At 29.9% G+C, this 13399-nt stretch overlaps 2 protein-coding genes across 2 annotated transcripts in view; both read right to left on the bottom strand.

Annotated features, from left to right (window-relative positions):
- Positions 1-525: 525 nt before the first annotated feature.
- LOC119678035 (juvenile hormone epoxide hydrolase 1) lies at positions 526-2339 on the bottom strand. The gene is made up of 4 exons (XM_038089672.1): positions 1998-2339; positions 1715-1914; positions 1442-1646; positions 526-1376 (listed from the first exon to the last, which is right to left on the bottom strand). The coding sequence occupies exons 1-4, from the start codon at positions 2205-2207 to the stop codon at positions 570-572; spliced, it is 1422 nt and encodes a 473-aa protein (XP_037945600.1). The 5' UTR covers positions 2208-2339; the 3' UTR covers positions 526-569.
- A 4256-nt stretch (positions 2340-6595) lies between these two features.
- The window catches only part of LOC119674704 (juvenile hormone epoxide hydrolase 1-like), an 8463-nt gene continuing 1659 nt past the window's right edge, over positions 6596-13399 (bottom strand). Inside the window, exons 2-4 of the mRNA XM_038085861.1 lie at positions 11494-11693; positions 7538-7736; positions 6596-7481 (exon numbers count right to left, since the gene is read on the bottom strand). Of these exons, the coding sequence (XP_037941789.1) occupies positions 6690-7481; positions 7538-7736; positions 11494-11693 (1191 nt within the window). The 3' untranslated portion in view covers positions 6596-6689. The remainder of the gene's footprint in view (positions 7482-7537; positions 7737-11493; positions 11694-13399) is intronic.

The raw sequence follows: 13399 nt of genomic DNA, 5'->3' as shown, positions 1-13399 counted from the left end.
TTTTGAAGCTATTAGTTTTGAGGGGAAGTTAGTTATTATTTTTGGAACTTTGTCCTTGATGTTGAAGTGAACTTTTTCGTAAAACTCGCTAAAGACATAAACACTTAAGAACTTTAATTTAGTATCACTATGGGCCAAGACTTTACCAAACGAAAAGAGAGCAGTTCAAGTCGCTTTTGAAACACTATTAGAAAGAAGTATTATAACGTTGTAGTGGATTCTTAGCTAAGAGCCTAAGGAAAAGCTGTGTCTTCGATGGAGTGAGTAAGTTGAGTTAGCAAAGGCTTTACTGAATGTATTAGGTAAAAGGAGGGATAGTGAAAAGCGATTTGGTCTCATGCCGAAAGGTTGCTAAAACCACTTAATTATGCAAGTTAGAGTAAGTTTTAAATATAGGTAAAAATAAGACGTTCAAAGGAAGAGTGAGATAAGTACCTAAAACAGAAGATATGAATAAATTAATTAAAACAACTTTTTTTTAGTTACTTTGTTATTTTTATACATATATAAATTAAGCAATATAAAAATTTTTTCGAAATCAATCTTTAAAATAAAAAATATTAAACGTTTTAATATTGAAAACGTTTTGGGAACAACTTTTCAACTTTTCTAACAAATTCGATAAAATCGTCAAAAAGTAAACTTGGTGCCTCCATTGCAATGAAATGACCACCTTTTCCATAATAGGTGCTATGAATTAAATTTGTGAATTTATCTTTAAGTTGAAAGTCCAAGAAATGCATAATATCATATTTAAAGCGTGCGCAACCAGTTGGAACGTCAGTCGGTACACGATCCATTTGTAGTCCCATATTAGCCTTGCTATGTGCCTCAGCGTATAAACGTTGTGATGTTGTGATGGAGTTTGTCAAATAATAAATCATTAAATTATCCAATAGAGTATCGATCTTATAACGCTTTGTCAGACCACCATCAGTTAAATTACGATAATTAGGATTAGTCCATGTAGAGAATTTTTCCAATATATACGCAGCTAAACCAACTGGATTATCAGTGAGAGCGTGTCCGATGGTGTCTGGTTTGGTGGATTGTATGTGAAAATAGCCACTTTCTTCAATAAGATAGCTTAATTTTTTTGATTGTGGGAAGAAAAGATCTCTAAATCCTTCCGGAGCAAAGAAACTTGGTAATAAGTTGGCGATAAATCCTTTTAGCGCAGCTTTTGGACTCAAATTATTGCACATATTAGAGTGATACCCTAAAACACTTTCAGGATATAATGTTGCAATATTTGCGCCAATCACTGAACCCCAATCACCGCCTTGAACGAAAAATTTTCTATAACCCAAACGTAACATAAGGTTTCGTATAATAACAGCTACTTGAGCAGGACCTAGGCCAGGCTTTGAAGAGCCCTGCAACACAGAACAAAATTTTAATTTGTTTATGATTAGTAATTTTATATATTATTATTACTTACTTGAGACCAGCCATAACCCGGTAAGCTTGGCACTATAACATCAAAAATGTAGTCGTCACTCTTTTTTGGTACGTGCAGTTTGTTTATAATTGAATAGAATTCCCTTACAGATCCAGGCCAACCGTGCAACAACAATACCGGATAATGTTTTTTACCCATTTTATTTTCATCATAGACCATCAAATGCAAAAAGTGCATACGCAATCTACTCGAATGGGGTATGAGATAATATAAACAATATGTTTTTTTAATAATCTAGCAGGTGGTATATACCCTTGAATTTCAGTTGTGAATTGGTTGAACTGCCAGAGGAACACCTCACGTTCACGCCACCGTGGTAAGTAATCATCTCGCCAGTAGTCAACAATTTCTTTTAAGTGGTGCGAATTGAAACCATATTGAAATGCTACTCCTTCCAATGGTTCCACAAGTCGTAACGTGCGGTTCAGCTGTGTGCGTAGGTCTTCGATAGTCTAAAAATTTTTTTAATTTATTTAAAATATTTTGGTTAAATAATACTTATCTAAAATAACTAAAATTGTACTTAAATGCTTACACTATCAGCAAACACAATTCGATTGTTAATAACTTCAGATGTGTTGGTCACATACTCTGACCAATCTTTCGGTCTCTTTCCATCGCCCCACCATTGATCAAGTGGCAGTTTTGGAGCAGGTACTGGGCCGAGTAAATTATTTATATTTTTATAGAGCAGGCTAAGCCCCATAATAAGCACAAGCAAGAATATTCGCATAAAAGGTGACATTTTTAGTACCTTTGACGTTGTCTGCTTTGCGAAGAATGTGTGAAAAAACGTCTCTCAGAAGAAATAGACAACTTCGTACTGCACACACCAAAAGTCTCCGAAGTACTGATCAGCTAATAATAATAATAAACTTGCGGAGAATTCAGCTGTGATTGTAGCTCTAAACGCTTTAATTAATTCCTCGTATTATTATAAATGTTCTCATATAAAATTGATAAGGTGACGAAGCTTTGCATTATCATTCTGATTGCGAAGATTGTGTTCTATAGACTGGTATTGACAGTATATGAAGACTACAATAATCTCTATAAAATTTCAAAAACTTTCAATAAAAAAATACTTGCTTGTGGTTGGTATACATAAATCAATTTAAATAAATAAATTTATTTAAATAAATAAATTGTTTGCAATACTTAATATTATAAATTATAAAATTTGAGAGTCATCGTAGAAAACAAAACTACAATATAACTTGTTTTTATAATGAATTAATTCATAGTTTTGTGGATGATAATTTGAAGTTGCTGTAATATAATAGTGACAATATTATTTAAGATGTGTATTAAATAATTAAAAACTAATAATAAAAAAACTCAGCGATCTATGTATGTCACTCACTACCAATCCAATGTATCTAGTAGACACCGAGGTGCGCTCGGCAGACTTATTCCTGTGCTTTTGGTATTAACCTTTAGAATTGTATTGTGCTTAAACTCATATTTTTTTTAAACAATCAAGAAATGAATCTGTTTATATCAATCTTCTGTTATAACTCATGTCGTAATATGGTTCATGGAGAAAATTGGTTGACTCCCTTTTCCTATGGAAGGTGAAACTCCAACGAGAGTAAGGAGCGGAACTTGAATACCATAAACGAGTGAGTCCGGGTTATTTACTTCCTCTGGTTGAGAAATTAAAATTTTATCAAATTTCTGGATACATAACATATATTATTACGATAGGGATGTAGACTCATATAATGGAATACACGACAACATAAAAAATTTTTAGACATGAAAAATTGAAACCTCACTTGGTTTGGTATTTGTTTAAAAAATAGTGTATATTTTAAACTGAATCTTCTGTCATGTCACTTGCAGATATTGTTAAATGTAGAATTGAATATACTAACATATTATTTATCTTTATTGTACATATTATACATCATAAGTGATGTATACAAAACTTTTTTATTGTGTATGTCGAATATTTTTACAGGAATTGATAAGACCAAAAAAACTAAAAAATATTGACAGCTCTATTGTCCTAATAAATCTTCTTAATTATGGATATATTCGTGTTATTAAGTCCTTGAACACCAATCAGTATGGTTCTTGACAAATGGGTTGAATTTTTAAAAGTCACTACTTTCATTAAATTTCACGTTGGATAATAAAGTTTCGAATATTGCGTCCCTGGTAGTTTTTGTAATAATTGCTGGAATTTTTTAAAGTTCTAAATCAAAAAATTTATTTACCATTATCAAATAGAGATTATCTTTTGTTAACAAAAAAAACCAAACAATCATCTCATTTCTATATATTAATGTTATGTTAAGATGAAATGTAAATGGAACAACTATTTTTTATAAGTACCTCAACTTTTATAAACCTTACTTTATAGCAATACTAAAAGTTTATAATCGCAGATAGACACAATGATATATAGCATCATTACATATACCTATATGACCAACTATGTAGCGTATTTGTATATTCGTCATTGCCTGAACAGACAAATTCCATTGACTGTACTGATTTTATTTATATTTTGTAATTATTTTTGTTATTGTTTTTTGTTTACCTTAGTTGAGTCCACATGGCTCTATTATAGAATATTAATAGAATTTAACAATATTATGTTAAAAAAGTTAAAACAAAAAATTGTTAATTCATATCAATTATGGGATCTCTATAGTCAGTTTCTTAGATAAAGATTGGAATATATTTCGGCTGTTTATAAATGATCAGTTTGGTTTGTTTTTATACTGGCACATTGGCGGTTGTTTATTAAAATATATATAAATTCAAACTAACTTTCGCATTGACTGTATGTGTGAGTAAGGCAAAAGGGTTGATTTTGTTATTGTTTATTTAAATGGAATTTTATTATAATATGATAATAATTAAATATCAGTAAAACCTCTTTGATAAAATTTTACTTAAGATAATTCAAAATGGCACTCCTAAGGATCCAATTATTATTAAATAATCACCACCGTTGGATCATTGTATCACCGTTCGAAACTCGAATGGTTTAAAATCATGGGAAATTTTTAATAAAGCTTTAGATGTACTTTAAGAAAAGGTCTTCTATCTGACTAAGATATTTTTGAAAGTGAGTTCCTATGTAATCTTTGTTTAATCTTCGTGGTGTATGCGTTCGATAGTGATTAAAAGATATGATGCAGTCTCTTTGTCCTTCTAATAGCTGCATCACTCAATCAATCAGCTTTTGAGTCTGGTTTCCTAACCGACAGTGACTGTGCTGGAAACTATAACTATAAGCTTCACATTTTTTTAGAGCATTTTATTGAGATTACTACATCTTTTTCATTGGATTTAAAAGGTGTCAACTGTGCATATTGTATAATCCTTCCATTTTTTAATAAACTGTTCAATACAGAAAGATTTCTACAACTGTTGGCATGATGTTAATGAAGGGTCCATATTCATGAGCAGTTACGAATGCGTTCTTAAGTCATCCAGTCTACTAAGCTTATTTTCTTTATTTGCGGTATTCTTGTCACTGGGAACTCAAAGAAGAGAAATGTTGAGCGGTGCTTTCATCTAGTTCAAAGATGCATAGCAGCTAATATGGTTCTATATGTTCAAATTCATATGTCAACATATTTATCTAGCTAAAAATGGTTGACATTCATTGTACTTACGTTAGACTTATTCAATGTTGAATCCCTTTCTTAAACTTCCGAAACCTGTAGAGTAAACTATTCAGTTGGCAAGACCGATAATTGTTTAATTTGTTTCCTCATACCTCCGCATCTTCACACTCTAATACCACATTTTTTATCATATTTAGTCTGTTACGTTTTTAAAGATAATAATTTGATATATGATATGATAATTTGGTTTCGGACTGATGTGGACAGTACACGCAAGCTAAAGAATATAGCAAAAACGATTACTGGAACGTATTTCCTTTAAAATTTTGCAGCTGTTTAGCTTTTTATGGCAAAGTTTACATGATTGTTCATGAATGAATTTGAATATTTTTGCTATTCTTATGACATTAAATATGTGAGATAATAATTTAAAGTTGCGTGTTTTCTTACATACTTATGTATGTATACATGTTCAGATATATGTACTTTATACTGGTTAATTGTTTATGTGGAATACATAAATAACGCCATTGTTTAAATATTTTTTATACATTATTATTCAAGTGATCAAGCCTATGAACTGAAATCAAAGCTATGAATTCTATTACGATATAATAAAAATGGAGGGTCTTTTATGCAACAGTATATATTTTTAATAGAATCATTAAAAATTTTTTATTAGTAAACCTAAAACCTTATAATACATCTATATATTCTATGTGAAAAGTATTGGGGATTATTAATGGAAGCACTAACAAATCATCATATAATTGAAATTTAATTTGTCACCTTCAAAGAAGTTGCAATATAACTATAATTTCGCTTTATTTAATATAATTTTGATAGACTGAATGAGGTATAGTCCACAGATTCTTTAGTGAATCGATTTAAAATACTTATGAAATAGTAATACTTGCCACGGAAACAGAAAAAAAGCCATATGGGGCCTAGAAGCAGTGTTTGGTTGATAACATTTTTTGACGTTTTCATGCCTAAATCTTTAGCACAACGATGACTTTGTGCCATAGCAGTACACTTAAAAGTATAATTGATAAACCCGTGGTGTAACAAAATGGATAACAAATTGCATTCAAATCATGCATAGTAACACAGTACAGTGCTATAGACTCAGAAAAGGTATATACATACTATGTATGTGTATATTAAATTACTTAACTAATAAGTGTTTCCTGTATGTTGTGCCATATAAGATGGATACGATTTCATATTATAAGCGCATTTCACCCAACCCCTGTATTATCTTACTTTACTACACTCCATCATTAACTCGTATTTGTTTTTGCAAGATATCGTATAAGTCTATTGGATTTCATTGGGTTACAACAGCAGTATTAAAACGCACATGAATTTTGTACCAACGTGAGTGCTCTATTTCAGCATTAATTTCCTGAAAGTGTTCCATGCCGTTCACATGTGTTTTAGGCTGGTACTACCAGAATGTCAATAAAACACTTAAAATTGGTGTTATTTACAGAAAATATTTATTTATTATATTTAAATCAATACAAAATGAATACAAACGCCATTATAAGAGTAAAAGATTTAATATGACTCGATGCTATAAACAATTCTTAGTAATTATTTGACCAGCCTGTGCTACTACATTTAAAACTAAAATATTAAGCGGTTTTCTTAAACGCTTTCTCAACAAATTCTATGAAATCATCGTATAAGACTTGTGGTAATTCCATTGCAGGGAAATGTCCACCATCGTTATGATACGTACTATGCACTATGTTAATAAATCTGTCTTTAAGTTGGAAATCACTGGAGTGGGAAAGTTCATGTCGGAAACGAGCACAACCTGTTGGTGCTTTAATAGGCACTCTATCGATTTGTAGTGCCTGATTTTCTTTATTAAACATTTCAGCATACAAACGCTGCGATGTGGTTATTGAATTGGTGACATAGTATATCATTACATTATCCAGTAATGCATCCATAGTATATCGTTTCGTAAGACCACCATCAGCTAACTTTTTATAATCGGCATTTGTCCAGGTTGAGAATTTTTCCAAAATATAAGCAGCCAATCCCACTGGATTATGCAATAACGTTGCGCCGATAGTATCAGGTTTGGTAGCTTGGATATGGCAATAGCCCATTTCTTCCATTAGCGTAGAGAAAAATTGGCCGAGTGAAGGATAAAAATCATGATGAGCCTTATGTAAAAAGAATCCAGGGAATATATGCATTAATACCATTTTAATATAGTTGACTGGAGCACCATTTATGCACATATTTGAATGATAAGCTAGTGCATTTTCGGGGAAAACTGCTGCTGCAGTTGAACCGATAATTGAACCCCAATCTCCGCCTTGTATAACAAATTTATCATGACCTAAGCGTAACATAAGATTTCGTAATATAACTGCTATTTGAACTGGACCAAATTTAGTTTTCGCGGCACCCTGTAAGAATATATGTTTTTATATCAAATTTTCTAGCGATAAATTGTTATAATTACCTGTGACCAACCGTAACCTGGTAAACTTGGTGCAATAACTTCAAAAACATAGTCACTCTTTGCATTTGGTGTAGTTAGTAGAGGAATAAATTCGTAGAATTCACGTACAGATCCAGGCCAGCCATGTAATAATAGAAGTGGTACTACCTTTTTGCCATCAGTTTTCTTTGGTTTTATGTGCATAAAATGTATTTTAAGTCTAGACAAATTAAAGAAATGCATTCGGTATATATTAATTAATTGAATATATTATATAATTATTAGCAAAAAATTTATATATATTAATTTTAAAATCTATAATGGATTAATTTATTATTATGCTGTTAAATATAACGTTCTAAGAATCTTGTCCTAATTAAGATAGAATTTTATTCCCAGTTGGTACAGTTGGTTCAGTCAATAGTAAAAGTAGAAGTTTCTAAATGTCTAAGTCTCTTGTGCAGTTCCTGAGTATAGTACCATCTTACTCATAACCTTAACTTGTCATATGGTTTCCAAAAGTAACAGGAAAATGGAAATTGTTAAATCACAACACGGCTATCAAAGAAGTAATGCCAGCTATGAGTACTGGCCGGATCTATGTCCTGGAGTATGCCGTCGTTTTAAACGACCAAGTCTTGCTCTCTGGCACTCCGAATAAGGTCCCCAAACTAGGTATCTTAATTGCAGTAATAACAACAAGCTAGATATTTACTCTAAAATATATTTTTTTAACTTGGGTAATCACTGTTGCCGAGTGCTATTATCCGACACCAACAGGGACTTAATGCATCTCTGCTCCCGCTCGTATCGCTTATATACTCCATATATTTATATATGGAGTATATATACCAGGCTTATATACCAGGTAATATTTTTATTTGTTTAAAATACTAAGTATTAAGTAATCGAAAATAGAAGCCTTTTATTATAGTTTTAATATTTTTTTTCTAAAACAGAGAAATTTTTGGGTGGACGTGTACTGTCTATTTAGGTCAAAAGTCAAAATAACAAAGCATTTTACAATTTTTTTTAATTCAAATTCATTAATTATATCAAAATATTTATGTATTAATATATTATATATTTTAAAACTGATTAAATTTATTATTTTTATTTAATAAAAAATGTTACAAATTGCAAACGTACCACTGAATAAATTATTTATATCAAATTTATGCAAATATCTTGGCAAGCAACCTTAATTGAAATTCTAATTCAATTTATGAAAATCATTAAACAAATATTAAAAAATAATTAACTCTAATGTTTTGTAATTTGGTGTGATTATTTCATATGGAAACATAAAATTCCAATTAAATTTAATTTATTCAGAACACAATACGAAGTGTTTGAAAATCATTATGAACGACAAATTTGATTTTATTTGGCAATCATTAAGGCCACTAACAATTTTGATAGTAAATTAAAAAAAGTATGAGAAAATATTATTTTTATTCTTCGTTTGCTAATTAATTTAAATAAGCCATAATATTGTAATAAATTTGTGCTTAAAATTGTATTTATCACAGAATAAAGCAAATGCCTAAACATTAAATCGACTTAAGATTCTTGGAGGTATCACAATTTTGGAAGTTAGAGGACCTTTCAAAAATCAAGGAAGAAGCAATCCTTAGATTCGCAAAAGCTTAAGCACTCTATTACAAATCAAAAAATAGATCTTGTTTTAACTGCAATCACTAGGAACAAATTGGTCAACATGTGCCAGAACATGGCAGATCAACCCAAATTAACCTTTATCAATTAACTAAACAAAAACTCAGTTTTTAGATATACCTTCCGCTCAAAAAATAACCGAATTTTGTTGTTTTTAACTACTCCTTTCTTGACATATGGTACAATTATGAGCGCCATCTGTTAATTAGTTTGTTTACAGCAGCTACTAATGTGACATTACCTCAAGTGCATTTAGGGATTTTTACTATGGAAAATTCTTGCTGTACGCGATTTTTTGATCAAACACGGCACCACTGTCATCGCTCAGGCACCATATTCGCCAGATCTGGCGCCGTGTGACTTTTTCCTGTTCCCGAAATTCAAATTGCCCCTTCGTGGTAAGCGTTTTGAGTCGATTGAATCGGTAAAAGAGAATTCGCCGAAGGAAGTAAAAGCCATACCTTCACGGGCCTACGAAAAGTGTATGGAAGATTGAGTTAAGCGTTGGCATATGTGTATCGCTTCAGAAGGAGCATATTTTGAAGATAAAATAAATTTGGAATAAAATTTAAATTTGTGCGTTTTATTTACAAAATCCGAGTACTTTTTGAGCAGTAAGATAAATAGTTTTTAAGGTTTGCTAGTTACTTATTTGGGAATATTAAAAAGAAATCTTCTTCATACCTTAACTACTTATTACTATTTGAAGAATAAATTATTAAAGCCAATTAATTTTTAAATATTATTTTGAATAATTAAGATAAGGTTTACTAAGTCGTACAAAAACTGAACTGAAAACTGATACACTTTTCTGCACAACCTATTAATTATTTAATCGATACCGAATTTACGAGTACTTAACCATAAATCGATACTGTGATTTTATACAATTGGGTTTTATTAAGGGTGAATAACTCCTTGCGATCCCATTAAAAACTATTTTTACTTTTATAATAAGTTTGGGTATTATATCGAATATTTCCAAACTTTTAGAAGTTCTTCATGTATAATTCATGTGGCTTACTTTGGGAGTTAAGGATGTCAAATTCTAGATCTTGATTACAAAAATATAAAATTTTTGTGATTGTAATAAGTCCAAGTATTCTAAAAGTAAGGTTTATAAAGTTTAATTAAGTCTAATTTTATTTGGACGAAGCATATCAGAAATCGTTAATACTTTCATGAGCTGTCAAAGAAGAAAGAGATATATTATGTTTAGTGAATCGACGAAAACTGAATTATTTCGATCATGTCTTAAAGCATATAGAAAAAAATGTGGTCAATTAAAGTAGAACATTGAAGGCAATATTAAAGGCAGATGCGGTTTAGATATATAAAGTATAACATGGATTACAAATCTCCAATAGTGTTTTATTAAGAGCACAGGATCGTTTTTTGTTTTGTCAATGTTAGCAGTAGACAAGATACTTAAGAGAAGGTTGTTAATACTGAATAGTTTTGGATATTTAGATATGGACATTTAGATTGGACATTAATAACTTTTTCTATGTTATCTATATTAAGTTTTACATTTTATATCAGTGTGTTCTTATATTATACTTTTATCACTCTTTGGGAGTCCATAAATGACATAGACCTGCGAAGAAATCTGCATTTCCTGTTGTTGTCATTCAGTAGTGTATCCATAATGCACTCAATTTATTTCTGATTCCATCAATGAATGTTATTTAAAAAGTTTTACTATTTTTATGTTACTGAACAAGTTTTATAATTAATAGTGGCATAGTTTATTTTAAGTTAGCATAATTAGGGGATTTCCCTTATCTACGATATGATTTAAAACTCGACATTTGACTACATAACAAATTATATAATAATATAAAATGTTGAAAGACTAAAAGAAATTATTTAATATTAATGAACTTTCCAAACTGATTTGTAACGAATTTTTGCATATTTAGTCAAAATAATTTAACAGTTCATTGGAAATTTATTTAGCATGAAAACAAAGTAAATCCAAAAGATACAAAAATATCTATAAATTATTTTTAAATACTTTCATTGTATTAATTAATGACATTTTGTTGTGTGATAGCCGGGGTCATGACTATTTTATGTAACCGTAACCGGTCAAAAAAAAACCTGCCATTGGCTAAAGAAAATATAAAAAAAAATTATTTTAAAAAAAGATTATTTATCTTTTGTGTTTGGCTTATCAAAAAAAAAAAAACAAAAAAAAAATAAATAAAATTTAATATGATTTAATTATTAAACTTAATGAATTAAATGAATCATAAAATCGTGTTATTTGTTTTAAAAATTCAATATTTTGAACTCACCCTTGAATTTCGGTTTGGAAATGTGGGAATTTCTTTAAGTACTTCTCACGTTCGCTCCATTTGGGCAAATAAGTATCGCGCCAATACTTGACAACTTTTTCGAGATACTTTGAATTGAAGCCATATTCGAAACCAATCCCCTCTAATGGGCTGTGCAGTTTTAGCGGACGGTTCAGTTGCGTTTTGAGATCTTCAATAACCTAAAATAAATATAACAAAAATAAATTAAAATAATTGCACACAATTATTAGCAAATATTTATTCTACAGATATACAATATACATATATATGAAGAGATATTTGTATATCAAATATTATATTTTTAAAGTTCTCAAGTAATTACTCAGCGATAACAGCTATGTTACTTGATATTTATTACTTAATCAACAATGATAAGCAATTTTATAAGTTCAGACTAACCTCAGAATAGAATTGTAGTTTAAAAAGTGAAAAGTATACATACACACATGTGTTGTATATAAAAAATTTATATCAATAAAAAAATGTAGTTTTTATTGTATTTATAATTAGAATAAAAAACTGTGTTATAACAAATAAACATTTTTTTATAATTCATATAATAATTGTTAGCTTATAAAAGTCCAGTTCAACAGATCAGAATTATTGTGATGATTCGATAAGAGGTGATATCGACAATTAAATGCTTAGATCATGCAATAGATAAATTCAAGGAATAGTTTTCCAATATTAATTCTTCGATTCTTATATCGAATCAATTTTTGATATGTTAGATATTATATTAAAAGAGTTAGTTTTTTTTTTTGCGAAGAGAAGGTTTAAAAATGTCTAACACATCGTCATTATGTCGTCATAATAGTGATATGTCCCGTTTCCACGGACTAGAAACAATTCCCCTCGTGTATCAGACTGTTTCTACCACGGAATTTTAATGGGAATATTTCAACGTATGGCCTCTGTATTGGTTATCCATTAAAAATTTTCTTCGTTAGTCTGTGTCTAGACCTCGCTTAGGTTTATTTGTTTGTCTTTTTTTCGAAAGTAGTCATTATCGAGATCATATTTTTTTCGTTTAAGTGTAAACGTAAATCGGTCTATTGCGGTTCAGTTTACTAATGACTATTGTTTCAAGTGCTGTTTTTTCGGTGTTCCATCTGTTGCTTTTGAAGATAGTTTGTTCAGCGTCAATCATTTGATTTGCCGATGCGAAAAATGTATTTTTAAAAATATTCACTACCAGTAAGGAATTGGGACTGACCATTTCGTTACATCTGGGATCAATTTTGTTGTCCATTATACAGCAGATGGATAGATTTTAAAAAGGTCACATTTATATACTCTTATGATTCAGCTTTGAAATGGTATAAAATTATATACTATTCAAATAATTTCAACTAGTAGTGCATCAATAAATATATATTGTAAAATGTCGTCTATAGAAATGTCTAAAATGTCATTTAAAACAATCCGAACATAGATATAAAAGCCAATTTTTAGTATTTTTACTAAATAAATAAAAAAATAAAAACCAACTTGAATCTTTGGTAAGGCTTAAAATGATCTTTAGTGGGAGGTTCTGGAGCTGATCAAGAACCTCAAAAAGTAAGCCCTCAGCATAATCAATTGATGTCATGTATATGAATCGACATTACGGGAGTTGTAATCTTCTATTATGGTTGGGACCTAAATGGCTGTGACCTGTCAACAAACCAACCATCTCAAGGAGGTTGTGAAGAAATAAATATATTTATGATAATCTGGTAACTCAATTCAAAATAAAATAATACAAAAGTTTTCCAACTTTTAGTGTTTTAAAAACTTCTATATAAATAATAAGTATGCATCTCTATGCATATTTATATATATGTATAATACATATGTAACTCTTTTCTGGCTCTTAGTTATTCAAACTCTTGAAGACGACAAA

This window comes from Teleopsis dalmanni, chromosome 2, assembly GCF_002237135.1.
Source record: "Teleopsis dalmanni isolate 2A chromosome 2, ASM223713v2, whole genome shotgun sequence".
NCBI classification, from domain to species: Eukaryota; Metazoa; Arthropoda; class Insecta; order Diptera; family Diopsidae; genus Teleopsis; species Teleopsis dalmanni.
Note: the sequence above shows the minus strand (reverse complement) of the source record. Positions and strands in the feature narration are given on the sequence as shown.

What these genes read in the sequence shown, in the direction of transcription:
- LOC119678035 (XM_038089672.1), bottom strand. Translation starts at nt 2,207, where the DNA reads ATGTCACCTTTTATGCGAATATTCTTGCTTGTGCTTATTATGGGGCTT. An exon ending in GAATTGTGTTTGCTGATAGT is followed by an intron (nt 1,915 to 1,997) that starts GTAAGCATTTAA and finishes AAAAATTTTTAG; the next exon opens with ACTATCGAAGACCTACGCAC. An exon ending in CGGGTTATGGCTGGTCTCAA is followed by an intron (nt 1,377 to 1,441) that starts GTAAGTAATAAT and finishes TCTGTGTTGCAG; the next exon opens with GGCTCTTCAAAGCCTGGCCT.